Raw genomic sequence first — 27481 nt, 5'->3', positions numbered from 1 at the left:
GATTTTTAAAAGCTCAGAAATCAGGTTTTCCTCTTGGGAGTAACACAGAACTAATTCCAGGGTCCTCGGGGTCTTTGCTGGTGGAGTAAGCCCTACCCCTCTACTCCCATCATTAAATCTCTGGATAGACACACAGGTTAATTATACATATTTTTAAATTTTGCAAAGGATTCTCTGAAGGATGCATCTCAGCCCACCTAAGTACAAAACAGCCATCACTCAATGGCTAAACTCGGCAATCCTTGGCACCCAGTGGAGTTAAAAATTTTAATTATCATTTTTTAAAACGCAATACTTATCATTTGAATGAAACATGTCAGCACACAAATCATGAAATGATGATTCTGAATAGAATTTTTGTTGGTTGATTGCATAAGCAATACCTCTTGTTGCTGAAATAACATCTCAAAGGCAAAATAATGACGACATGACAATCCATGTAAATCAAGAACTGCATGTGGGTTTATTTTACATCTGAGAAAACAGTGGATTTAATTGTGTGAACCAAAATGTACTGTACAATATTAATGATAGAACATCAAAATGTATAATTAATAGTGCATTGCTTGCTTTGTTTTTATGTATTTATTTTTGTCTGACAGTCCCTCTGAGTACATGCATCTGGAGAGATGCAGGTGCCAGTAAAAGTCCGCTATTTAAATCAAGCTGCAGGAACTAAATTTTATTCAAAAATTGTGGTTTTACATTATATACACAGAAATTTAATATAAAATGACAATATAAAAAGTTAAAAGAGAAAGCATACAGCCAGAAGGTACAAAGAAAGTTGAAGAGATTAAAATGGTACGATATGTAACATATAGGAGTTTTTAAGCTGATGCTGGCAATTTACAAGGAAAGGACTCCAACGTTTGCCCCATTTTTTTTCATTTACCAATGCAGCACGCCATAGAAAGGTCAGCTTGTACCAAAGCTTACATTTGTAAATAACTATAAACTGCAATATTTTACAGGAAAAAAGAAATAGCATTTTTACACATTTTTAAATAATAGCTTGCATACTTTTTTTTTGCCGAAAGTGGCATTTTTCAGCATCCAGAGGGTTTGGGCATAGTGGCGAGTGGGGTATCTGTTGTTGTTGTTTTTTGTTTTAGACATGTAGAGGTGTGGCTTCCGAACCCCGTGAGTCCTAGACAGCTTTCTATCTTCCCACAGCTGCATGCACGTTTCCTCACAAACCAGTTCTGCATATAAAAGCTCATTTTTTAATTATTAAATAAGTTTTGTGTCTGACACAGCTTTTGATCTGAATGAAATGCCTTCAAGCCTTTTTTTCTTTTTTCTTTTTTTTTCAAGTGAAAGGCACAGAAATGCAATTACAGTCCTCAAAGGGTTAAATTTGACACTACCAGGTTCTATGACCTTTATTGTCACGGCAACTTCATCATTTTAGGATGTCTTTTTATCATTGTTATTTGTGTCTTTCTTTACTGCTAAATAATGTCTCTGAGTAGTGTGCCCCACTATTTCCTACAAAAGATAGCTTAACATCAAGAACAGATGTTGAAAATAAAGGTCAGACTCTGACTCACGGAAAAAGAAAAATAACATGCACAGATCGGACAGAGAGCATATAAATATACAAAATATGTGTAAGAAAACCAAGGTCCAGAGAGGCGGGCCAGCAACAAAGGAAAGACTGATTTCAGAGGCTCAGGCCAGGCCTAGTGCAGCTCGACGACGTTTAGTGCAATGTTCCGCGGTCTCTCGCATACCTGGACGCTACTGTTTCTCCAACTCAGTCACATAGATCAGGTGGTCCTCGGGAGACTTGCCGTGGGTCTTACTAAGGTGCAGTTTGACTGCGTGCTTGCTCGCAAAAGTCCGGTTGCAGAGCTTACATTGGAATGTGGAGCCCAAGTCTTCCTCGGTGGCCCCCAGTGGGCCCAGAGTTTTGTTGGCGAGGACTTTCGAAACATTCTGCTGTTCTTGAATCTGATTGAGTGGCAGCTTGGAGAGATCCTTCAGGCTGAAGCCCAAGTGCGTCTCCAAATGACTTATGTATGTAGAAGCAGTTCTGAACTGAGAGGCACAATCGTTGCAAAAGAAAACAGGATGCCCTGTGTCCAGGTTCTTTAGGAATTTCGTTCCCCCTGTCCTCCTCAACTGGTACTTCACATTGGCCAGCCAGTGGCTGATGGTGGTCATGGAGAGCCCAGTGAACTTCGAGATGTGCACCCTCTCCTGCGGGCCCAGGTCCGACATGATGTACTTGCCCTCTGTGGTCTCCCGCAAGCTCGAGGCGAACTGAGCCTGCAGGATGAGCAGGTGCTGTGGGTTCCAGTTGGACTGCCGGCCCTTCCTCTTGTGAACCGGTGACAGCTCATCCAGCGCCTCCTCAAAGCTGCTGCCATCAGCATCGGACTTCTCCGAAACCGTGGAGGGTGTGGAGGACTTGGGCGTCAGGCGGCCTGTGAGGTTTTTCACCATATCGGAGATGTCCATGAGTGCGCTCTCCCGCAGAGGTGATGCCACCGAATCGGCCACGCTGGACACCAGCGGCTTGTTCTTGGACTTGGTTAAGTCAATGGGCTGGTCGCTGTTTTCGTAGTAGTAGCGGTCGATGGCGTCGGCCTGCTTCACAGGGGTGGTGGGGTACACCGGCTTGTCCAGCATGCTGTTGCTGATCTTGTACAGCATCGCCAGCGGGTCCAGCGAGGGACTCACGGGCTTGGACACCTTGCCCAGGTGGGTGTTCATGATGGACTGCAAAGCGCTCAGCGGGTTGATGAAGGAAGGCTCCGGTGAGTGGTCTGTGATGATCCCCAGGTTGTTACAGCCGTTGGTGACCTTTGCTTTGAGAGGCTCTGTGCCATTTGGGGTGTGAACGTCCAGCGGTGCCTCCTTTTTGGCCTTCCCGGTCTCGGCCTCAGGGCCCTTCTTCTGTGGTTTGCCGCTGACTTCCTCCGTTTTAGGGAAATCTTTATTCTCTTTTGCTATGGGGGACGCAGCCTTAGCCGGGGAGCTCTTCTCCTTCTCAGGGGGTCTCTCCTCCTTCTTGATGTTGACCTTGCCCATGACCTTCTCCACCAGCTCCTCCATGGCAGACACGTTGCTCTTGTGCGGTGGGGGCGTGAGGCTCCCCGGGGAGTGCAGGAGGGCGTTGTGCTCAGCGGAAGACAGCGACTTCACGCCACCAGCATAGGACGGCTGCACCTGCACGCTCTGCACGGCCGCTGGCAGTGGCTTCACGGTGCCCGGGAGCTGGTAGGCTGCATGGATGCTGGGGTAGCCACCCCATGAGGGCGCACCATTCTGAGCTTTGCTAATGGCCGTGGAGACGGTATTCTCCAGGGACTTGAGAATGTCCAGCCCTCCCTTGGGGCTGTCGTCCAGGTCCTCCTCGCGCAGGTACGGGTACAGGGTGCTGGGCTCAAATTTCTCTGAGCTGTCCTCACTCTCCTCCTTGATCTTCTCCGTGTCGCCAGCCACGAGCGGCTTCTCCTTCTCCGGCTCTTTCTTTTCTTCAGAAGTCGTGGACCCCGCGGGAGAGTCGGGCTGCTTTTTGATGCTGGAGGCCGGCAGCCGCGTGTGGGTGGTGGGCGGTAGTGGGATGGACTGGATCTTCTCTTCCACCACAGGGTCCAGCACCAACTGCTTGCCCTTCTTAGAAGCAGAGGTGGTCACTTTCAGGAAGTGCCCGGTGACCATCATGTGGGCGGTGAGCTGCTGCAGCGTGTCGTGGGAGCTGCCACACTCCATGCACTTGAGGATCTGCGCCTTGCGGGCCTCAAACTGCCAGGTGTAGCTGGCGCCATTCTGGTAGCCGTAGCGGTTATTGGGCGTGACGTACGGGTTTGCTGCTTTCTGATCCTTGGCTGACTCACTCAGGGCCACCTCTGCGGCCATTCCTGCTGGCTCAGGGGAGCAGGGGGGCGCCAGGTCCTGAAGCGCCCGCTTTTTGGTGGAGGGGACCAGTTTGGTGATGGCTGGCACTGGCTCCTTCAGAGGCACTTTCTGGTAATGCTTGGTTTTGATCATGTGGACGCTGAGGTCCTGCAAGGACTCGAAGGAGTGTCCACAGTACATGCACTTCAGCACCTTCTGGGCATCCTCCTTCCCCTCCATCTCCATCAGGGAGCGCTTCCTGGGCTTGGACCACCGCTTGGTCTTCTCGGAGTCCTTGTCCCTGTTGTCGTCGCGGTAGTGGCCTGTCTCGTTCATGTGCACTGTCAGTTCCACCAGCGTGTCGTACGCAGCACTGCAGTCTTTGCACCGGAACTTGCTGGCGCCCGTGAAGACGGAGCCGTAGAGCTTATTGTTCTGGCGGTAGAGCTGCACGGTGCTGAACAGGCTGGGCTCAGGAAGCAGCCCATACGAGGACGTCTGCTGCAGCGTCTTAGCCAGTGCAGCCTGGTGCCAGTCGTACCCGGAGCTGCTGCTGGTACTGGTGGTACTGCTGTGGCTGGTGCTGGAGCTGCAGCTGGTGCTGGGCGTGCTCGTGGTGGGGCCAGTGGTGCTGGCGGGGCAGGTGGGGGGTGTGGGTGTGGGGGCGGAGCTCTCCTTCTGGCTGGCATCGTTGGTGCTGGTGGTGGAACCCGACTTCTTTAAATCCAGAGCTAAGCTGGACCAGCAGGACTCGGAGAACAAGTTTGCATACACAGCTTTGATCTGTGCCAGGCTGTCCTGGGGGTATGAGACACTGTCGGGACACTGCGGATCCTCCTTCTCTTCTCGAGAGGAAGAGCCTTTGAAATGGGCTAGCTGGTCGCTGCTCTCGCTGAAGGGCGACCCGTAGCCGGCGTCCTGGTTAGTCGCAGAGCTGACTGGGGAGTTCTGGTAGCTCTGCGCCTCTTTGATCTCTGTCTCTTCATTGCACATGTACTCACTTTCCTGAATGTCCAAAGACAGCCCGTCATCCTCCACGTGCTCTTCATCTATTTCTGCTGCCTTCAATTCTTCCTCAGGAACATAAGCTAGGAGAGAAAAATGAAACCCAGTCAGAAGTAAATCATCTTCAAGGACACAGCCTCCCCAGCAGTTAGATGATCTTTAAAAAGATATTTGTCAGCCTAGCTCCCAGGACACAAGGCTACCCCAAGTTTACATATCTACCCCTTTGCAGGAGTTAGGTTTCAAAAGGTGCTGTCCCCTCCTGAGTATGTCTTTAGCAAAGGGGACTGAACTAGAGGATGATGTCCCGTGCTCATCCCAAAGATGTCAGGTTGACCCTTGCAGCCTGGTGGAAAGGGCAGGAACTTGGGACTCCAGCCACCACCTGCCAAGTACCCCTCCTATAGGCTGTTCCCTCTGTAAGTGACCCAGGAGTCCCCTCGTGACTTCCATATGGCAAATATTTGTAAACACCCATCGGGCAGGACCTGGTTATCAATTTTCAGAGCAGGATATTCACAGACAGTATTATATCATTTCCATAAATAAAAACACTCCTCAATGGCAAGCAATGAAAACACTCTGGTCTTCACCAAAAGCATCAACATGGCACAGCCAATCTCCTGCCTGGGCAGAGCAAAGTGCCACCTGCATGGGGCTGCCAGATGGCAAAAGCCACGGTTGTTCACCAAGGCCCAGAGCAGACTCATTGATGGCAGCCAAAAGCTGGAAGGCACCGAAATGTCCACTGATGGCTGGAGGGACGAACGTGGTATGGCCCGTCCACACTCAGGCTTGGAAAGGGAGTTCTGACACGCACTGCAGTGCGGATGCACCTCGAGGGCATAGCGCTCAGTGAAGGCAGCCAGTCACAAGAGGACATGTACTGCATGGCTCACCTCACGTGAGGGCCCTACAGTCACCACATTCACAGAAAAAGAGAGCAGAATGGTGGTAGGTGCCAGGAGAAGGAGGGGATGGGGACAGAGTTTCCATCTGGGAAGATGAGAAAGTTCTGGAGACAGAGGGTGGTGATGGCTGCGCAACAATATGAATGTTCTTAACGCCATGAAACTGTGCACTTAAAATGGTTAAAATGGTCACCTATATGTTATAAATATTTTATCACAATAAAAGCTGTTTAATTACAAAAGCCCAACGGTCCACGCTCCAGCCGCCTACTACAGGCCCACGACTGCGCAGTGGAGTGACTTCATGGGCTGAAGGCAGCATTTCCCAGAGGGGCCTCCGGGATACGGAAGTTGTCCCATGAATGAGGCTGGAGGGCACAGAAACCGAAATGAAACCTGGACTTGTGACTGCAGGACATGTCAGATCCTTCACTATGCAACACGCCTTCCTAACTCTCAAGGGAAGACTACTGCAAGAAACACTGCCTCAGCTTCTTTGACCAAAGCACTTTTACTTACTTTTCCCGTCTCGAGGGAACAACTAGCTGGACTAGAGTTCCATCAACAACTTGGGATATTTGGGGTTCAGATATTTTGCAGAAAGTCCCTATTAAAATGCATTCATCTGACCTGAGAGGGGTGTCTCATTAAATATCATCATTCATGATCATATCATCAGAGCCAGGGCCTGAGGGAACACGACAAGGAGCACACACGTTTTCAGGGAGGACTGCTGGGAGGGACAGAAAACATCTTGGCCGCCCAAAGGGAGGATGCCAGGGGCAGCGGGGAGCAGTGTGAGAGCCTCAAAACCTGCAAATGCAGGGCTTCAGATTCTAGTGGCAGCCAGCACTCACAGGCACATGCACAATCACACGTGCATACACAAGCACACGCACACACACACACACAATGAAAGACGACTGAATCGGTCATATGGAGAGTCTTCTAGTTCAGGCCATCCCGAGTGCTTGCATGCACTGCCCTTTTTGCACACGACAATCTGCACACCTCTGTTCACGCATTTCATGGCGGTCTGTGGAAAAGCAGCAAAGCCAGGAATCACAATCCTGTTCACACTGTGCTGTGAGTGTGGAAAATAACCAATCATGTAAGACCCCAGGCCTCAACTACAGGCATCAACATGTGGGGGATGTTTGAGATGATTCTATGACTCTCCTGTAAAATATAATGCTCAAAACATTAAAAGATAATTGCTAAGTTCAGGCACATTGTCATTCACCCATAATTATTAAAGGTTTAGGATGGCCCAGTTCTGAGGGTTCACTTCTGGGACCCAGGGACCCCACTTTAAGAACCACTGGTCAGACTCATCACCTTTGAACCAGCCTGGCCTGGGCCCTGTTGGCTTGGGCCACAAGGTGCAGCTCCTCTGTGGACTCGGAGGGTGACTCTGAAGGCTGTAGGATGTGCTGGGCAGGGCAACGCCTGGCGGAGGCAGAAGGCCCAGGTTAAAGATGTTGGCAGGCCTGAGCATGTGCTGGCCTCGGCCCCAGGCCCCTCCTACTGTGTGTGGGAGGCCCTTCTATCAGGATCAACTATAGGAAAGGGCCTCACGGCTTTCGTCAACCCATCTTTGTGAAAGGGAGTTTCATGGCCACTAATGCAAAGGAAACATTTAGCTTGACTTGGATCTGCTCAGTTCGGGGAGCCCATCACCGCTGGCCCACTGCTCTGTGTGCCTCTGCTCCCGGCCACAGGTGCCTGAAGGCTGCTGCACAGGCTAAACCAGCCATCCCATGGCCCACGCCAACCTGTGTGTTCTAATAAGTGACTTTGTGTTCGTCAGCTTGGGCTACCATATCCACATACTGTAGACTGGCTGGCTTGACCAACAGAACTTCCTTTCTCCCAGTCCTGGAGACTGGAAGTCCCAGGTTAAGGTCTGGCAGGTTTGGTTTGTGGTGAGGCCTCTCCCTGGCTTGAGGATGGCAGCTCTCTCCCTGATTGGCTCTTCCTTCCAGCAGGTGGAAAGAGAGAGCTCTTCCACTTCTTCTAAGGCCACCTCTGTTGGACAATGGCCCTGTGACCCCATTTAACGTTAATTACTTCCTAAAGGCCCCTTCTCCAAATACAGCCACAATGGGAGTCAGGCCTTCCACATATGAATGATGGGACACAATACCGTCCATGGCAGGCTTTCATCTCAACTCTGAAAACACAGAAATGGGAAACTTGCTCTCATGCCTCTAGGGTGTGTTCAACACTGACCAATCCTCGTCCCCTTGCTTGGAGCGGGCGCCCACAAAGGATAAGGGTCCGGAGTCAGGGCTGTGCCTCAGGGCCTGGCCCAGCATCTCAGGACCACATAGTGATGGCCTCTTCCCACACCATATTGCACCCTCATGCTCCCGGCAGGCGCGGAGCGTCGTCCAGACCAGGCTCCAAGACAGTTCATTCTGCACCCGGGAAGTTCCTAGGCTGAGCTACAATGTATCTCATCGCCAATGTGTGTCACAACAGATTGGACCTCACAGATCCACAGAACGAGAAGGCCCTCCTAAGAAGTCATCTTCCCAGCAAGCCATTTCCTTGCGCAGATGTCCACGGCCCTGTGTGGACTCCAGGGAGTGCGGACGTGGAAGGAGGGGGTCCATAAAGTCTCTGCCCTAGGGACAGGGACTCATGTCCCAGGGAAGAAGCAAAGCAGGGTGATCAGGCAGCCTGTGACCGGGTAGGGGAGGGACACTTTTGGAAGGCAGGGAGCCCCACGTGGACCAGGGTGAAGGCTGGGCCCCCACAGGTTCAGACTCTCCCTGCCCGCACCTAGCATGCCCACCTTCCAGAAGCCGTCTGGAGGCAGCTTCTCACTCCCCACCCGGTTGCACCTGTAAGCAGCATGTGGCCCTGTCCCTCGTCTCCAGACCCTCGGTGCCCGCTTCCCCCTCCCTGTTCTGAGCTGCCGTGTCCCCAGGTCTGCCTCCTGCTCTTGCCCGTTCTTACTACAGCCTCTCTCTGGCCAATCTCACCTTCTCCACAACCCCAGTGCCTGTGCCCACCACAGCCATGGGCAGCCCTGCACACCTGCCAGACACAGGCCTATCAGGGAGGACGCTTGCCATGCTGCCCCCATGGTGCTTTCAGGGCCTGGCCCCATGTAGGGCCCATGGAAGGAGCCCCACTGTTCTGACACAGATCTAATGTGACATGGGTGCTCCACATCACACCTACATTGTGTGCAAACAAAATGACACCCCACCGCCCTCTCCAGCATCCACCTCCTCAAAACAACAGCACACTTTCTCCTCCTTCTGAATCTCCAGATTCAGATGTTACCGAATAACCCCAAACGAGAGTATCCGAGGCAGAAAAGCAGCGCCATCCTCAAAGCCTCCTGGTCCTCAGGCCCCGCATCGAAACTGGCCCTGCACTGATGACCAGCTGTAGCCAGAGCCCTCCAATGTCCCCAGATGACCTCCCTCCACTCCTGGTCCGTGACATTCTCCCTTCCCGCAGACGCTGTGCTCCCGACAACCCTGAGTTCAAGCCTCTGTTGAAGCTGCGTGTCCCAGGCAGGGCGTCTGGACCCTCACCGCTGCCCCGTCTGTGCCTAGCCCTCCGTGCCCAGCCCGCTCTATCTATCTGGTCCCAGGCAGCCCTTCCCCCGCAGGGGAGCGCCCAGTCTGGATGCCAGCCCTCCCCCACTCTCTGGCTGGTGTGAGCTACTGGGCCCTCCCTCATCCCTCCAGGGAGGCTCAAAGGTCATCTCCATATGCCACCCTCTCAACCCCCTCATGGAATTCACCACTCCTGGAAGAATCTGGAGCTGTTACCTGTCTGTCTTCTTCATAGAGCGGTGAATTCTTTCACTCAACTAACACAGCACAGGCTCCTGCGCCTCTGGGTTGAGTATTTTCATCCCATTGCTTCATTTAATTCTCACAACCCTTTAAGCTAAGTTATCACTGAAACACCTATTCCACAGGAAAGAAAACAGTCTCAGAGAAGTTGACCGACTTCCCCATAGTAACACAGGAAACAAATGAGGGAAACATGATGTGAAAGCGAGTCACTGATTCCCAGCCCCGGTCTTTCCCCTTTGCCACTATCGGGATCAAGTTATTTTCTTTTGTCTCATTAACATCTAAATGCCAGAGAAGATATGGAGTAAATGTTTTTGAATGAATGAATGACCAAAAGTAATTCTGTATTAAGTATTTAGAACAGCCATTATGTGCCAGACACGGTGTTATAAATGAGAGAATCTCAAAGAAAAAGAGTAAAGGGAGAGAAATGTTAAAACATTGATGCTCTTTAGCCCAATCATTTTATTTTTTGAGGTTAGCCTAAGAAGTTAATATGAAATGCAGAAAAAGCTTCATGCACAAAGATGTCCCTTATACAAGATGTCCTTTTACACACATAAAACTTGCCATGGTCTAAATCTTCAACAATAAGGAGTAGTTACATGAACTAGTGTTTATTCTCAGGATGCAGTATCCTTCAAACATGAGAAAGTATGTTTTAATGACATGGAGAAAATCATTAAATGAAAAAAGCAGAAGACAAAATTATATACACAGTACAAAGAAAAAATCCTTTTCAAAGAATGTTAGTGTTTTCTATCTAGATAATAAATACACAGGTTATTTATCATTGAATGAAGTGGTTCTTCACAAATATCTGTATTTTTGAAATCTTCAATATTTTCAGTTCAGCCAACATGGACTAGCCATTGAACACCATTACTGGAATGAATTCGCTAGAAGCAAATTTTCACAGAACGTCTACCAGCCGCAGCCACAGTCAGCAGTCAGATCCTGGGAATTAGGGAGCACGGAGAATGGCAGGGCCCAGCCCGGGGCAGGAATGTTGGGAAAGACTTTATCAATTGTTACTGTGTTTTAATGTTAAAAATGAAAGGGGGTTTGGAACGATCAGGGATGCAGATGGTGTCTGGGTTGAGAACATGAGTGAGCTCCTGCCCCGCGCTGCCAGAGAGGCTGTCCTGGGCTGCTCTGCCCCAGTTCCCCCAGGTCCCTGACCACAGCGGCCACCTCCCACCGTCCTCCTGCTCCAGCTCCTCAATTCCACAGCCACTGCAGGGCGCTCTCCATCCAGCCTTCCCATGGGAGGGGCTGCAGTGTCTGACAAACAGGAGGGCCGGCGGCTCACCCACACACAGTTGTCACCATGCTAGGCTTAGCTGATGGGGTTTGCTCACTGCTGTCCTTGCCCTCTGAACCTTCTGGCAATTATACTTTTATCATATACTCTTCCAGTTTATTGAATCCGGATGATCTTCTATTTTTCAGCTATTTTACTATTCTACTATGTTCTTTCAGCTCACCATATCTATTTTTTTAACTAGCTAACCTTTTCCCCTCTAACTTACAAGAGATGCGAGGAAGAATAAACCTTCAAGACAGCTGGGAGGACGGCCTACCTTCCACCCCACATCACTGGGCACCATTTCTCACTGGCCCGAACTCGCCCTCCTGACCCCAAGCAGCTCTCCTGTCCCCCTTGAATAAAGCACATCCTCGCCATTCCCCCACCACCCCGGTCCAGGGGCCCTGAGGCTGAAGTGCTGGTCAGGGTGGCCTCTTGTCTGAAGCTCTTGTGACCATGGAAGGGAACAGTCTTTGGGACAGCCACAGACATTAGTGGGTGCAAGGGACTCAACGGCCCCACAGACGGAGGTGGGCAGGAGGGCGTCCCATGAAAGACTCCATATTAAATCTGTGACTGACTGCCGGCCTCACCTTACCCTCTTCCTCGCATCTTCCAAGACCCTTCGAGGCCTGGCTTAGTTCCAAGGACTCAATAATAATACAAATAATAATAGTAACTGGAGCCACAGCACCACCTCTGGACGACCACCTCCAGCAGCCAGCACTGGAGGACCTGTGCTTCTGATCTCCCCCGTCACAGCTGAGTGGCCAAGGACCCTCCCAAGGCTCAACCAGGCAGCAGCAGGCCAGACTCCAAGCAGCCTCTGCCTCCCTCCACGCCCGGTCTTTCACGGTGCACTGAGTCTTCCGGTTCTTCTGCCCCCACAGGCCCCCAACAAGGGCCCGTACCCTTCCAAAACTGGGGAGCAGGCAGAGAGCACCAGATCCCAGGGCCAGAATCCCTCAGAGGGACTGAAAATCAACAGAGTTTCATTTTAAGAGTTTAGGACCCGGGGAGAAGGCGGCCAGGAGTCATGGGACAAAGCCTGAGATAGGAGAAATTCCAACCCAGAACCCAGGTGCCTCCAAACAGGAGCAACCCAGCACCTTGGCCTCCGTACTAGGCAAGGAAGGAGTGCTTGGATTTTGCTAAGTCTGTATCAGGGAGGAATGTGCCAAATCACTTTCAGAAGCCAGCACCCCCCACCCCACCCCCAGGCTATACCTGTCACACACAGCAAGGTCCACTAATCCACCCTGGATGTGTGTAGGGGTGATCCAAAGGGGTGCTCCCCAGGAGCCTGGGCCTGAAAAGACAGAGTGAACTGGGGTGGGACTGACACCCCAGTGGTTCACCTCTATGGGGCTTACACTAGCGTGGCCATTGCTGTGGTTTCTTTAGTAGAACAGATCCCCCCACCTACCCCCTTAGCGTGGCAGGAGGAGAGAGAGATGGAAGGTATGGATCTGATGTCTGGAGAGCATGGTAGGAGCTCAGGCTCAGATACGTACACACAGTGTGACCCGATACACTCGCTCGCTCCTTGGGACCTCGTTTTCCCCACTGGAACAACCACTGTCCCCACTGGAACAATGTCTTTTGGGGTTATAGGAAGTATTTATGGCAATGACAGAATCATCACCATCAGTATGTGGCCCAACTGTGTGCTTGTCAGCTGCTGTGGTCTCAGTGTTTGTATCCCCGCCCTCGAATTCCTCTGTTGAAATCTAACCCTCCATGGTAATGGCAGAAGGAGGTACGGCCTTTAGGAGGTCACCAGGAAAGAGCCCTCAAGAACAGCATGAGTGCCCTTATCTTTAAAAAGTATCCAGATTGCTGCCTTGCCCTTTCTACCACGTGACGTCACAGTGAGATGACGCCATCTACATACACACAGGAGGCAGGCCCTCACCAGCTCCCAGATCTGCTGCTGCCTTGCTCTCCCACCTCCCAGGCCCAGAACTGTGAGTAATACATGTCTGTTGCTCACAGTCCACACACAGCCACACAGTCCACAGTGCTCTGCTACAACAGCCTGAAGGAGCGAGGACGCCTGCTCCTCCTCCTCCTCACACCCCGCAGACTCACAGAATGAATCAGAAAACATCCTGCACACAGATGTGCCATCGTCCTGTGGCTATGGGAACCTGCTTAGCTTCATGCCACTCAAATAAATGGTAACAATGGGAACAAAATGACGATATGCCCATCCCAGCCCAAGCCCATCCCTTCAGTTAAGACTGAAGCTGAGCCAGCATCAGTCTTAACTGTTGTGTAGATGGTGCTCTGACAGTCAGTTGTGAAATTTGGGCCACGGACCAGCTGGGCCCTTCTTGTTCTTCTTCTCCCCGTGCCTGCCTTTCAGAGGCTTTGCTGATGATTAGAGCATCTGCCAAAGAACAGAGGAAGGAAGGGAGAGGTGGGGAAACCCACACCAGGCAGAAATGCTGTTCCTTGTGAAGAGCTCTTTGGAGGCCTGACGGAGGAGGTGGTGGACACAAATGACAGCAATGAGGTCAGGAAACTGTCTACCCAAGCTCTCTCTTCCTCATTAGCACACGTAAGTGAGAGCTGGCTGTGAAAGACGAATGGATGTTCAAAAGTCACAAACTCAAACGCAGGTCTTCAGTCCCTGCTTGGTGACTGCCTTACAGTAAACACCAAATTTCACTATTGTATTGCCACCTGGTGAAACTATATAATCTTACCAAATTACATGTTTATCTAAATCAAACTATTTTGCAGACTGGCAAATGTGATATCCATGAACAGATGGCCATTATATCAAAACACATTTACTCCAAGGGGCCAATTCACAAAAGGGGCCTCCCCACACCTAAGTGATGAATGCACAGCTTCAATTCATTGTAGAATCTTACGAAACACTTTCTTCCAAATTTATAATTGATCACTCATAAAGTAACATCACCTTCGTTATGGAGAGAGCAGGTGGTTTTGATGAAAGTTAGAATACGCTGGGAAACCAAAAAATGCACAGAGAGCAGACCCAGGCAGGGCATGGCCCTTCCTCATCAGGAAAGGAGGTAAAAATACAATATACGTGCTAATTTACTAACATCGCTCCGATTTCTTGCAGGAAGACTGACACCCTGCCAGGCAAAGCTGAAAGGCCACTTTTGCTCTGACATGATAGAAACAAAATTTTTTCTATTACTTTGGCAAATTTTAGTTGCCTGATACCAATCATTAATGTACTGGTTTGTTAAGCATTTGATTTATAACAGAACTATTTTATTTACTTAAAACCCAATAGATGATGGGTGCACCAAAATTTCAGAAATCACCACTGAAGAACTTATTCATGTACAATGAAAAATAGAAATATAATTTAAATACATATATTTCTTATTGTTATTATATATACATCATAAACCAGTAAATGTTAAAAAAAAAAAGAAACAATTTTTAAGAATTTCAGAGTCTGCAAATAAAATGACCTAATGGCTTTTCCCAATTCTAATTTTAATTAGGAATCCACAGGTAACTGTTTTAAAACAAACATAATTTCTTCTTTCTCTCACTGCCCCTGAATTCAATTTCAAGTTAAGTGGGGAATAAGAAAACTAATTTAAGACCCTCTTGCTGTTCCCAATAAGCACTTTAGGTGTTAATCTTTTGTCTAGAGTTTGTCAACAAGGTACTTAACAAGTAGCACAAATCAGAGCTTAAACCGTAATGTAAAAGATGAAAAACTTTGATTTTCAATGGTGTCAGGAAGAAAAAGAGTGGTGGAAATGTTCTCTTACTCCAGAAACCAAGCTAGTCATCCCCAAGACGTGCATATCCAATGACCTGCACTCAAAACATCAGCCGATTTCAGTTTTTACCCCCACGTCTGGGGAAAGATAAATCCCACCCTGAAGAAGTCTGATGACTCTGGGTCTACAAACCCAATATTAGCCAACACCAGGTTCCAACTTGGTATTATCTGACCCCCTGAAACTAAAAAAGGACTTTCATCAGCCAGGGTAGGGCTTGCCCTGATGAGAAACATTTAGAAATCCAGAGAGGAGACTTGTGCATGGCATACCTCTTCAAATGGCTGAAATGAGTGTAAAGAAACATAACGCAGATTAAGTACCGGCTCATTCTCTGACTACATGCCGCCAGCCATCACCAAGAACTACTAACAAACGTCGCCAAATCTACTACTGCCTGATAACCCAGTTACCTTCACAGCACTGCACACTGTACTCTTGCAATACTTCAACACGAAGTTTATTCCAAAAAGGTGAACTTCTACAGGCCTTTCCAAGGGTCTCAGGGGATGGGAGTGAGAGATCAACGAGTGAAGAGGTCTTCCACAGTCTCCAAAACCCACAAAGGGCTTATGTCTCAGAATATGTCTCCATTTTAAAAGCCAGTAGCTTATTCCCATAAACACACAGGAACAGAAAAGCAATGGGAATGCCAGTCTCTAGGCCGTAGCGGCGTGGATGCAGGCAAGTGGCAAGGACGTGTACCAGGCACCCGTGCTGCTACCGATGGGAGACTAGCACTAACACCCAGCACAGAGTTAGGAGAACTTTTATCTTTAAAAGTGGCTACGGACAGAAATTATTTATCAGTGTGATGAACCATGAGCTAACACATCCTGCATAATTGTCTCTATACTCGACTGGAAACCAAATAGAAGGTAACGTAACACCTGACTTTACTTAAATCCTATTAGTAACAATATTTGGTGTCTGAATCAAAAGTTATATCAACACTATCATGACAGAAAATAAAATTCTTTATCTTAATAATTAGGTTTATTTTTACTATTATCAGTGAATTCTCATAATTGCTTTACAAGATGCCTTTTTAAAAAAAAATTACTTTGGCAGAGAGACAGACAGACAAAGATATAGAGAGACATAACAACTTACAAGTTTAGCTAATTATTTGTGACAATCCTTTGTTTTCATTATAAGCTACAATTTTCTAAACATCTTTTGTTTTCACTATAAGCTACAGTTTTCTAACAATCTTTAGTTCTTATGGGTACAAATGTACTGGAATATATTATGATATTTGTAGAAATGCTTATTTCTAGTGATTAACTTATCAGAATATCCTTTACCAGGGGAATGAGTACAATCTTTTAGCCTAAAAGATTTTTATAAGAGAGGCCACTGAATCACAGAAAATAGTCACTACCTCTGCATTTTCTCCACTACACCCTCACTGTTGGCGTCACCAGCCCCCCACCATCACCCCACCTCCACCTCACGAAAATCTGATGAATGAGTAAGCTTGAAAATGGTAACTGCAGTATAAAATTCTTCTTTTACAATTACGTATAGAAATAAATGACATTTTTCCCCATCAAATAAAACAAAGACTCCAGATCATCATTTTTGCTATTTCTTTTTGTGTCAAAACAGCTTTGCCATCACTCCCCCACCCTTCCTGAGCCTAGCGCGATGGTGCAGAATGTGACAGTGTGAGCGTGTACAGTGTGTCCTGCCATTGGGGGGACACGCACAGCACCCTACAGACTGCAAGGAACCATATGAACCAGCAAGCACCAGCAGCCCAGGAGGAGGCGCCGCCGGCCTTCACACGCACTTGTGGGTGGGTGTGGCTGTGCGAGAGTGCACATGTGTGTGCACACAGGTGGGAATGTGTGCAGGTGAGTATGTATGTGCGTGGGTGTGAATAAAAAATTTAAAATTATATAGGCCCTACCATTCCCAAAATGGAAATGGGACAACTGGATCTGATGGTTAGACTTTATTTTTTAATTAAATCTTGTTAATATTTTTTGTCACAAAATGTGCCTTCTGGATGCCAATGTGTCCCTGAAGATACGCTGTCATCCTGAGCAACATGAAATTCTGTGTGTTCTAATGTGAGCGGACATAAGGCAATGTATACGGTCCCTCTTAGAGCCTCATATGACACCAACAATGTGTGACCTGACGGTTTACAATGTAAACACACACACACCGTCTGAAAAACATTTTCATCTCAAATTGTAATTATATGAGGCACAAACATCACATCTTTAGCAAATCAGATAAAAATTATGTTTCTCAATTTGTAGCCCAACATTGTTTAAAACATCTTTGTTACTTTAAAGAAAACAAGACTCACTCTAGTCAACAGTCATTTTTAGGGATGGGTGAGAAGTGACAGCTGTATTTGTTTTTTAATGGCTAAATGTGGTAAAGTTGCAGATTCCCTTGAGTCTTAATAACACTGGCTCTGAGCAATTAGGTTTGTATTCTCCCCGAACTTGCATCTTAATCTGTACCCCAATTATGCACAAAATAAAGGTGTTTTCTTAAACCATCCTGTTTTATATTCCATAAGAGGTGAACACTCCCAGAACGCTGCCTCACTGTTATCGCTGCTCTGTGGATAGATGAACAAGTGTGGGTGCTTTGCTAAAGAGCTGAAGCAACAATAGAAGAAAGGCTTCCCCGAACATGCTCTGCTTTCTAAAAGTCAGCTTCAAATCTATTCTGAAAAATCTAGCAGACACCCCAAATACCCACACACACTATGGAACATCCGTGCACCCCATCTCTTCCTCCTTGGTGGCAAAACATCCTGATGAAAAGCAGAAGGTGTGTCCCCTTCATAAAAGGTGCTCAGCTTTTGCAGTGTTCCCAAATTTGGATGTTTGGAATCATTGGGATATTAGCATTTAATATGACAGACCAGCTGACTAGGTGTTTCCATTTCTAACTTATCTGGATAGTAAATAACACAGTCTACATGTTCAATTGCAGCACTTTAGAATGAAAATATGTTGAACAACCCACATTAACATACTTGGATTGACAACGATGCTATGGGACACGTATTCCCCTTGCTAGATGACCTGATATTCTCTCTAGAAGGACAGTACAAGTATAGGGATACAGTGACAAGGAATTGAGTTCCAATTTAAATTCTTTTTAAATAGCACTAGCAAGCCAAGTGAAATGGCTCTTCTTCACATTAACAACTTAAAGAAGTAAAGTGACTCTCTAGGCAAAGAGAAGGCCACTCTGAAAAGGATTATTTCCAATTACAAAGAAATGAGGAAAATACCAGTTCTCCTTCCTCCCTTTAAGTTTTAGCAGAGTCCTAAGAAATCTAGTAGAATCACCCTGTGGTTTTGCCCAGCTGAAGATGAGCCTGGCAGGCAGCCCATTAGAGGGGTGCACACAGATCCCTGGCCCCTCCTCCCCTCTTTCCCTCTCATCCTCCCTTAGAATGAAAAGAGCACGTTATTAGCAAAGGTCTGCAAAGGAGACCAAGGCGCCTTGCGTGCCCGCGCAGTTCTGCAGGATTCTCATCTCTGAGACCTGCGTGCTCTTCCTCTTCTATCTGATAAACTATACATCCGAGCATTCTCATTAGGGCTCCCATCACCAAAGGGAGTGGAGATGAATCAGTCTATGCCCCTCCCCTCTCTGCTCTGTCGAGATGATTTCATTGAAATGTTCATTTTCATCCCTGCTGGCAACATTGGAATGGAGTATTTAACCTGTTTCCATTACTTATACAAATTACCATTATGGGGTAGGACAGATGTTAGAATCACGCCACATAACTGACTTCCATACATTCTTTACAGGAAGCGAGTGGAGAAGGAAGGCAGCTAGATCATATTATCCAGGCTCAATAATGTTCTCTCTGTTACCAGATTCATTAACTTCGCACATCAGCATTTCACTTTCTTTCTTCGTGGAAATTCCCAGGCTAGCTGGACTCATTTAATTTGGAGAGAGAAACCTTTGTCAGTGATAATGTTTTGATCCGGTGCGTTAAGGGGGTGGGGAGGGGACCAGGAAGCAGGAAGGGGGGAGGGGCAAGAAAAAAGAAGAGGGGGAAGAGGAAACAACCTTGTCGAAAATGCTACCTTCCCAACATGGATGATAAAAGAGAAGTCAGTTAGAGAGGCGGGGACTCAAAGATGGCTGTCACTTCAGATAGGCACGGGCACAACTCACCTAGACAGATGACACTTTGGTGGAGCAAAATCCTGCTGCATTATTGAGCACACCAGGGATGGGGCTCAGGAAGACGCAGGCCCAGGGTGCCTGGGGCACCCAGAGAAGTGAATTCTGCAGGTGAGTGGATTTCACTCTTCATTTGCATCCTTGAGTGAAGCGAGAGATAAAGTTTCCCAGCTAAAAAGATGGAAGAAGGTGCTTCAGTCCTAGTCTGGGTTCAAGCCTCAAGCATTCTTCACAGTATTCCTCGTTGATCTATCCAAAGGAGAGGCTGGAGGGATGCCCACATAACGAGGTGATACGCAGGGCCCTTATGCTAGTCATTACTTGCACTTTCAAAAATTTAGTATAAACAATTCCTAGTCTAAGGATATTTTCTCCTATTTCTTCTAATCGGCTGCCTGTGAGGTCCCTGAGTCCACGCTGCAACCACGTCTCTAGACACAGACTATAAGTGGGATTCCTGGAAAATGCACAAGGTTTGGGTAACACAATTTCTAAAATAAATGATGCATTCATGGGGCATAAGAAACAAAACAAATTCTATCCCATTTGTTTCTGCAGGAAAGTCTCTTACTGAGACCAGCTGAAGCAAGCACAGGTCCTCCACTCCCAACTTTTAACTTCATTTCCATGCTTCTCTCTTTCCCTTTGGCCTCCTTTGGTTCTGCTCATGAAAATGCTTGGAGAACAATGTTGAGTGTGCTTCACTTAATGAAAACAGAGGGAGAAAGAAAAGATTCAGAAAAAAAGAAAATACACTAAAAAAACCTAAACTACACCATGGGAGTGGGCTAAATAGTGGAAGTTATTAAAGTCAAGTCAGAGTAGGAAAAAAGGATGTTTGATGCTAACAGTTCCTAAATACTCACGACAGTAGCCTGAAAGAAAACAGTATACACATGCAAATATATTCTCTGTAGAAAGGGTAAAAAGCCCACTCCAATCATCAGAAGCAACTTTTTTTCAGTGGCAATATTGAAATCTAATCTCAAATAGGAAGAAAATATATTCTTGGATAATGATCCACCTGGATAGAGAAGGGTATTTTTCCCAGCACACTTGTAATTTATTTGGGAGGACTATATTTGAAAGAAAAAAATTATTTGTTCTTGGATAAACATTTCATACCCACAGAATATCTGCTCAACTGGCATTATGCTTTGCATTAAAATGTCATTGAATAATAACAAGTTAATATCTGTTGAACCCTTCCTCTGGACCAGGCATCATTGTAAGTACTCTACATGTATTAACTGTGTTAGCTCCTCACTGACGCTACAAGGGGAAATCTGATTTCACTCTCTATTCCCATATGAGGAAACTGAGGCACAGAGGTTAAGTGAGGTGCCCCAGGCCATGCCATCGGTAAGGCAAGGAACAGGGGCTTTCCCTAGATGGTCCACCCCACAGCCGGGTTCCTGACACACAACCATAATGCCGCAATGGGCCATCTCTATCAGCAACTGTAAGTGGCATGAGTTTAAAACTGATTTCAATTTCAGAATAGGCTGTTTGCAAAATCAGGTCCTTGTCTACATGAAGGTCAACAAAATTGGTCTTGGGTAGTTCTCCCTAAAAGTTCTGGTCACATGTATCCGCCATGACAGGCTACAGAGGACACTATTTTCAGGACTGCCATTTATGGGTGGCTACAAAGCCCTGTCGGAATCTGTTTCCAGCCACGTCGACTCGGGCTCCATCACAGGACACAGGTAGAATGGTGGCTGCTGGGAGCCAGGGGAGCTGGGAACAAGGGGTAGTGTTTAATGGGTACTCAGTTTCAGTTTAGTTTGAGAAGATGAAAAAGTTCTGGGAATGGATGGGGTGGTGATGGTTACACAGCAATGCAAATGTATTTAATACCACTGAACTGTACACTTAATAATAGTTAATATAATTTTATATATCGTATCAATTTTGTACATTTTACTACAATAGAAAAATAAGAGGATCAAAAACGTCTGTTTCCAACCACACCAGCCAGGCTCCCTCTGTGGAGTCAGCTCTGCTCCACCCGACAGCTGCCCCTCGACAAACAGTCTCCAGCATTGCCACCTGCCAGCCTTCAGGGCCCTCCCCCAACTTCCCCCAGCCCATGATTCCCCCACACCCTGCGGCCACTTAATCATAGCACAGGGGAGGTAACCACGGGTCTAGTGATCTGTCTTCCTGCTGGGCCAGGTCTCCTTGAGCACAGAACAACATCTTAGTGGACCTTGGATCCTGGCAGCTAACATGGTGCCTGGAACAAAGTAGCTGTTCCATAACTACAGGCTGGATAGTGAATTAAAGAATGAGCAGATGCTGCATGTAATCCAAAGCAAACCGATGCAGATAAATGCACTGAGGCTGTGGCTTTTTCCCATACATGTGATGTAAATTTCCATGTGGCCCAATCACCTGGGAAGGTGAACCCTGCTGTATTAGAGCAGAAATACGTCTTTTAGCAATCTCTAGCATAAAATACTTGTTTCAGGAGACTTTTTTAAAAATCGTATTTCCAGTATGCTGGCCACCTAGCCCATGTGGCAGTCAACATGAAGCCTCACTGTCGTCAATCAAACACAGTTCTTCCCAAGTTCTGAAGGCCCCAATGATTTGACTGTGAATAGGAACAACACATCAACTGGAATCATAAAGGGAAGAAAATGGGGTGGAAAAGGGAAAAACAGCCACTCTGAAATCCTGTCTCAGAAGATCCATCTTTCCTGAGTTGTGCCTCCCGTTAAATCAGTAAGAATATCTGTCAGAGACATCGCACTACACCATTTGGCTGATGTCAAACCTAAATAAACCAGATCAGAAAACCAGCAAGTGGCAGGAGGGAAATGAATGGGCACAGAGCAGTCTCACTGTAACTCGCATGGTTTGCTCGCTGATTTTTTGGGGAGGGGGAGGAGGGAAGTCGTGGCAATCACCACAGTCATTTGCAGTACTAATGTCCAATTCAGCCTCCTTTCATTCCCCTGATTTAGGTGGTCAGAGTGGTTTTGTAGCCGACATGGGGAAGCTGCGCTGTTTAGCAGGCAGTTTAATGGGAAACTGGCAGTCTTATTTCTTTTCTAGATTTGGTTTGTCACTAGGTCTCCATTACATGCCACTCAGCTTTGATGTCTTTGGACAGGACTGATCAAAAGATGTCATTTGACCTACACAGCATGGCAGAAACTTGGAGAAGTCTCATAAAGCGACACTCTGGCTGTAAATAAAATGACATTATTATTTCCTCTCTCCTATCATGTAGAAAAGCCAATTATGGTAATGCACGGCATGTCAATGAAAATACAGCAATCTTTCTGGAGCAGCGACTGCAGGCATCAGTGCTGCAACTCTCCTTCCTGGGAAAATATGCCCATTGGAAAATGAAGAGGGAGGAGGTGATAGATGTCTTAAAGACGGTTAATAAAACCCTGGACAGCCAAGAAAAGTGCAAGTCAGCAAAACAATTGGAAGTGCAAAATGCAAACTGTTAAGTTTCCAAATTATCGAATAATTTAATCTTTGGTGATTTATATTCTGTCACCAAAACAGCCAGTATCATGTCCTGCATTTCTGAGCATTTGACTGACAGGAAGGGCGATTTATATTGTTAATAACCCCCTTCGAATCCACTTCTTCTTAAGGAAGCTGACTCGGAGGGGAGGGGAAATTCTGACCTTGTCCCTGAGATTCATTTAGAAGTTGCAGTCATGAGGTGTAGTGCTGTCTGCCCTGTGTCGAGGAGACGATGTAAAATGTCATACAGGATACTGTGCTGCTATTGTTTCAGAATGCCCGATTTTATGCATCTCCACTTGTGCAAAACATTCACCATCTTTCTCATACTCAAGCATGTGTCGGAACTGATATGCATACGAAAGGTCTCTCTTCCCCTTTTCAGAAGTATTTCTTATACCCAGCATCATTTCTGTAACAAACGGCTATCATTTAACAGTACATGCTTATTTACTCCGTTTAGGAAAGAACTGAACTCCTTCCCTCTCCTTTATCCTCTCTCCTCCTAATGTCTCCTTCTAACTCAGAGACACTTGAAGCCTATTGCCTGTGATGTGTTTCAGGACCCACTGGAGCAGCCCCACCACTGTTTACACTCTGGAAGCAATGAGCAGCATTCCATCTCCTTGAATCCCATCTCTGGTTCTTACTCCATAAGCCAAACCTCTGAAGAAACTCTTGCCACTAAGCCCACACACAGTGTGGCTGCCTGACTCCACGGTCTATGGGTGAGATGGGGTCTGTCTGTTCTGTGACCATCCTATGTGTCCAAGATGCAGCATCAACCTGGTTTTGGTTGGCATCATTTCTTCAACTTGGAAAAAGACGGCTTCACACCAGCTTTTGCAGGATTATGGGCAGAGCTGCAATGTAAAATGAGGTTTTCTCCCAGAGGACACATTTTAGTATTTCTGTAATCATGGTGTATATTCATTTTAAGAAAAAAATAGAGCCATGCAATTTGTGTCCATTGAAATCAAGGAAATAAAGCAATTTTCAGAGCTACTAAGTCTATAACAGAAATAAAAACTTTTTGGCTATGTCAGAAAATTTTGAAAATGCTCTTAATTGTTTGGGTAAAAGAAATTTCATTATGACAAGTCATTTCTAAGCACACACTGCAACCACATCTTTTTTCCCTGCAATTTAATTTTGATGCATAATACAGTGCAGATTAAATTTAGAAGCTTCATCACATTTTAGAAACTTTAAATAATATTCTTTATGTCAATACTGCCAGGGGCGTAACAAGATCTGACATTTGTAAGGCTACAAATTGCACTCAACACAGTCCCAGGGAGTCCCCGCCAGGACTCAGCGCCCAGCTCCTGCAGGTGATCTATAGGAGCCCACAACTATAGTTCTTGACTCAAGCACCATCAATTGCAATCTGCAGGTGGTAGGTGAAAGAAAATTTAAGCTGTTCAATTTTAGTGCCACTTTTTGGCTTTCAAAAGACATCCTTATGTTTCAAGAGAATATAAGACTGTGACCTGTTTTCCTATCCTCTGTTGTGCTTCCTGAGGACTGCATTAATTACTATTACTTCTACATACAAGTTGGATTTCTGTTCATGAATATTCCAGCCAAGGTGTGTAAGCAGCTCACACCCACCTCTCCTCGAAGCTCCTGCCTCATTACATGGGGACCTATGTTATCTGCACATGAACTCAATGAAAAGGGACTCTATGAATTCTTGTTTTTACCTGGAGGCCTAGTATTATCTACAACCTATAAATCAACCCACTGCATTGAAGTCAGGAGGCTTTCCTCAAAGAGCTACTGTTTGATCTATTCCTAACTTGGAAAGAGAACTCTAGAACAGATGAGTCGACTTCGACAGCTAAGTGTGAGGACAAGGTGAGGCCCTAGCACCGGGCTGCAAGTCTCCTCCCACACCACATGTGTATCATGGGCTATGGTCTGTCACCCTTCTAGTAAACCTTGTCCAACGGGACAGCATCGATCACTCGCCTGGGGATAGGGACCTCTGTGGTCTAGGCTCAGGACACCAAAAAAGGTGAGCAGTGCAGGTCTCTGTGCAGTAATACAATGTTAGTACCATTGCTTTAATTAAGAGTTTCCTCAGGCTAAAAGGCTCGGTTCTTTCCAAACAACACTTTTGTAAACTGATTCCCAAATCTGACAAGAAAAAAGACAGTGTATTGTTAAGCAATCCTAGAAAAGTGTATTTCAGTAAATATAAGTACTTTATTGCCTTTTAGGTGGGAATTCATGAGATTCGTGTAAGGGGGGAAATAGTAAATTCATCATCAGACAAGAAAATGACAAAGCATTTCTGCATTTCTGAGTTTTGAAGGGGTCTCGTCTAGAAAGTGAGAGGGAATGAGATGGGGGAGAAGCAGATTTATCCACTGGATGTTTCATTCTCTACCCCAATATTAAATTTTATGTGGGGAATCTAGGAGTTTAAAAGCTTCACATTTTTGTGTAATAAAAAAGAAATACAATATCCTGTTGCTATGCACAGTGACACTTTATGCAGCAAAGAAAACCATTCTCCTTAGCTATTCTTTGAAATACGACCTACGACGTCATTTAATTTTTGAAAACCCTAAGGTCATGTAACACACTTTCTCTGTCATTTGTAAGTACATTAACTCAGTGGCCATACAACAGTGAAATTATGATAATGGGTTGCTAAAATGGGTCAGGCAGGCATTGCATTTCATGTTAGCTTCAAACAACCATCAGAACGCAGCCCAAATCAAATATGACAGTAGAAAAGCACAGTTTACTTTTCTTAAAGTGTTTCTACTTACTCAAGCACACATACATGACGAGCCAAAGGAATCCCACTTCAGTGACCTACAAGAAAACATTCCACTCAAAGACAAATTTCTCTTAAATTTTTCTTTTTTTTTTTTTTTTTTTTGCTTTAAAACTCACAGATGTCGAGATAAAAGGGAAAGAAGAGGTCAAAGTGGGCTGCTTTCCAAAACATTTCTCTACCACGGTCCAAGATTTGAACAAGTGGAATCACATTCTGCATGTAAAATTGCTCTACAAAATTAAAATATTGTAAAACAGAAGCATATTTAACGTACCAATTTAAGCCAAAAAATCTCTTTTAATAACACTTGTTTTGTGCTGAACTCTTGTGAGAAGTGAGAAGAAACAGAAAGTAGAAATTTATTTTAGCTGTGGATAGTACATCTTTGCCTAAAGCGTAATTGAGTAAAAAATGCCTAGAATTCATAACTAGAAATGTTTGTCTCCTCAATGTCAAGAAATTCCTTATAAAATAACAGATTTGACACTAAAGTTTAAGAATAAACTTTTAAAAAGACATTTAAGTATGCATGCCCTGATAAGCTTCTCCTGACTCGCTTCCATAATCCCGTATCTACACAGTTCCTTCCCTTGAACGCAGTAGCTGGCCTTCAGTTGGCCCAGGTATCATGCTTCTGTTTCAGGAGACCCTGCTAAAGAACTCCACCTCACAGCACAATCACCTTGGGCTCAGAATTAAGTTGCTAACTACCTATGTATCAGAGTGCAATTCCTTTTAAATAGCCCTTTCCCTTTCTTCTCCTTCTCCTACACTTAAAAAAAAAATCTGTCAGTGTAATAGTTCCTGGGAGAACGCTAAGCATGAGGTTGATGAACACAAAGGCACAGAAACACCACCCGCATGCAGAACTTATCTGAATGGCAGAGATAATTGCTAAAATAATTATTTTGATAGAAGCCAGCTGAAAGCTTCTGTAGTGTATTTTACTATTCCCGTTAAGGGTAAACTATCCATTTCAGATATATACTATCCACGAACATATTTACTGGATGACATTTTGTTTTCAATTTCTTTTTGGAAAAATAATCATATCAAAAAGCAGGGACTTTAAGAGGACAGCCAGCTAAATATATTTTTAACACATACTTCTGATTATTATACTATAATCTTATAAATGAGTGGCACTATGTGATCTTATGAAGCAATATCTCCAGTCTATAAAATAACACTGCATTTATAGCAAGAGAAGAAACATAAAGGATATTCTGGACTATTCTATGGTTAGCATCAGCTTCAGCTCCTTGAAACGAGTAGAGTTGATGGACAATGGAATAGAATGTAGTATAACTACAGTAGCCTTGAGCAAAGACACAATTATAGCTGAAAAGCATCTTAGATGCCTGACTGTTGCTAGCATCATGGTATAAATCAACAGTTGCTTCTTTCCTTTTCCTCTGCAGCTTCCTCCCCTCCAAATCCAAAACACAGAATCTTCCAGTATCAAAAACTTAGTAAAAGGTCATTTTGTTTTCCTCAATACTATAAAAATAGCATAACTGGATCTGACATCCATATGTAAATCAGCTCAAGAAAACACTGATTTTCCTTCACACTGAATTATTGTATCTGTACGAAATGTTGATACAAACAACACAACAAACAAAAAATACCATCTCTGTGGTTTAATCCCAAGATGAAATAAGAAACATAGACATATTGAACATGGTTACCGTCTCTTGGCACCATCACTAAAGCAAACCATTTCCTTAACTGATAAGTACATACTTAATTTAATTATGTTAAGAGTTAGGAATGCTAACATTCACTTGCAAGAAAAGGGATTTATAAAATATACAACAAGGTGGCAGAGAATATATTGATTATTGATAACTTATTTATACTGATATTTAACACAAAACAGATGGGTGTATCTCTCTACGAGACTGAGAAAGAACAAAGGAGACATTATTTAAATGGTAGTGATGTAAATGGAGGTGCAGGTAGATCTAGCACTTCATGGTCCTCAAAAAGGTGTCATAAGTCAAAGCGATAAAAGTTGAATTTGCTTTCACCCTAGAAATAATCTTAGCTTGGTAGATTACATTCCAGATGATTTCATGCCCTTAATTTTTTTTAAAAAAGATATGACCACAAGTAACATGTTTAATCAAATATTTAACGAACCTGTGTACTGAATAGTATGAAGCTTCCTGACGCACAACACACTGACTGCGGAGGCAGCATGGCTTAACAGAAAGAGCTCTGGACTGTTACCCAGAAAACTGGCCTCTTGTCTTAATCATACCACATTGCTGGGAAACTTGAAGAGGGTCCACAATCTACCCTGAGTCTCTGGGTCCTCATCAATGAAA

General features: G+C 45.7%; 1 protein-coding gene across 4 annotated transcripts in view; it reads right to left on the bottom strand.

The window, feature by feature from the left end:
* Positions 1-667: 667 nt before the first annotated feature.
* Positions 668-27481, bottom strand: part of TSHZ1 (teashirt zinc finger homeobox 1) — a 79427-nt gene continuing 52613 nt past the window's right edge. For 3 of the 4 annotated variants that reach the window (XM_009252480.4, XM_024235864.3, XM_009252481.4), the window contains exon 2: positions 668-4937. In XM_009252480.4, coding sequence (XP_009250755.4) covers positions 1744-4937 — 3194 coding nt within the window. In that variant the 3' untranslated portion in view covers positions 668-1743. Of the gene's footprint in view, positions 4938-12125; positions 13063-27481 lie in introns of those variants that run through there. The other variant, XM_063716954.1, reaches the window with a different exon arrangement.

This window comes from Pongo abelii, chromosome 17 (genome assembly GCF_028885655.2).
Source record: "Pongo abelii isolate AG06213 chromosome 17, NHGRI_mPonAbe1-v2.0_pri, whole genome shotgun sequence".
Taxonomy (NCBI): Eukaryota; Metazoa; Chordata; class Mammalia; order Primates; family Hominidae; genus Pongo; species Pongo abelii.
This window is presented reverse-complemented; position numbering and strand designations above follow the sequence as displayed.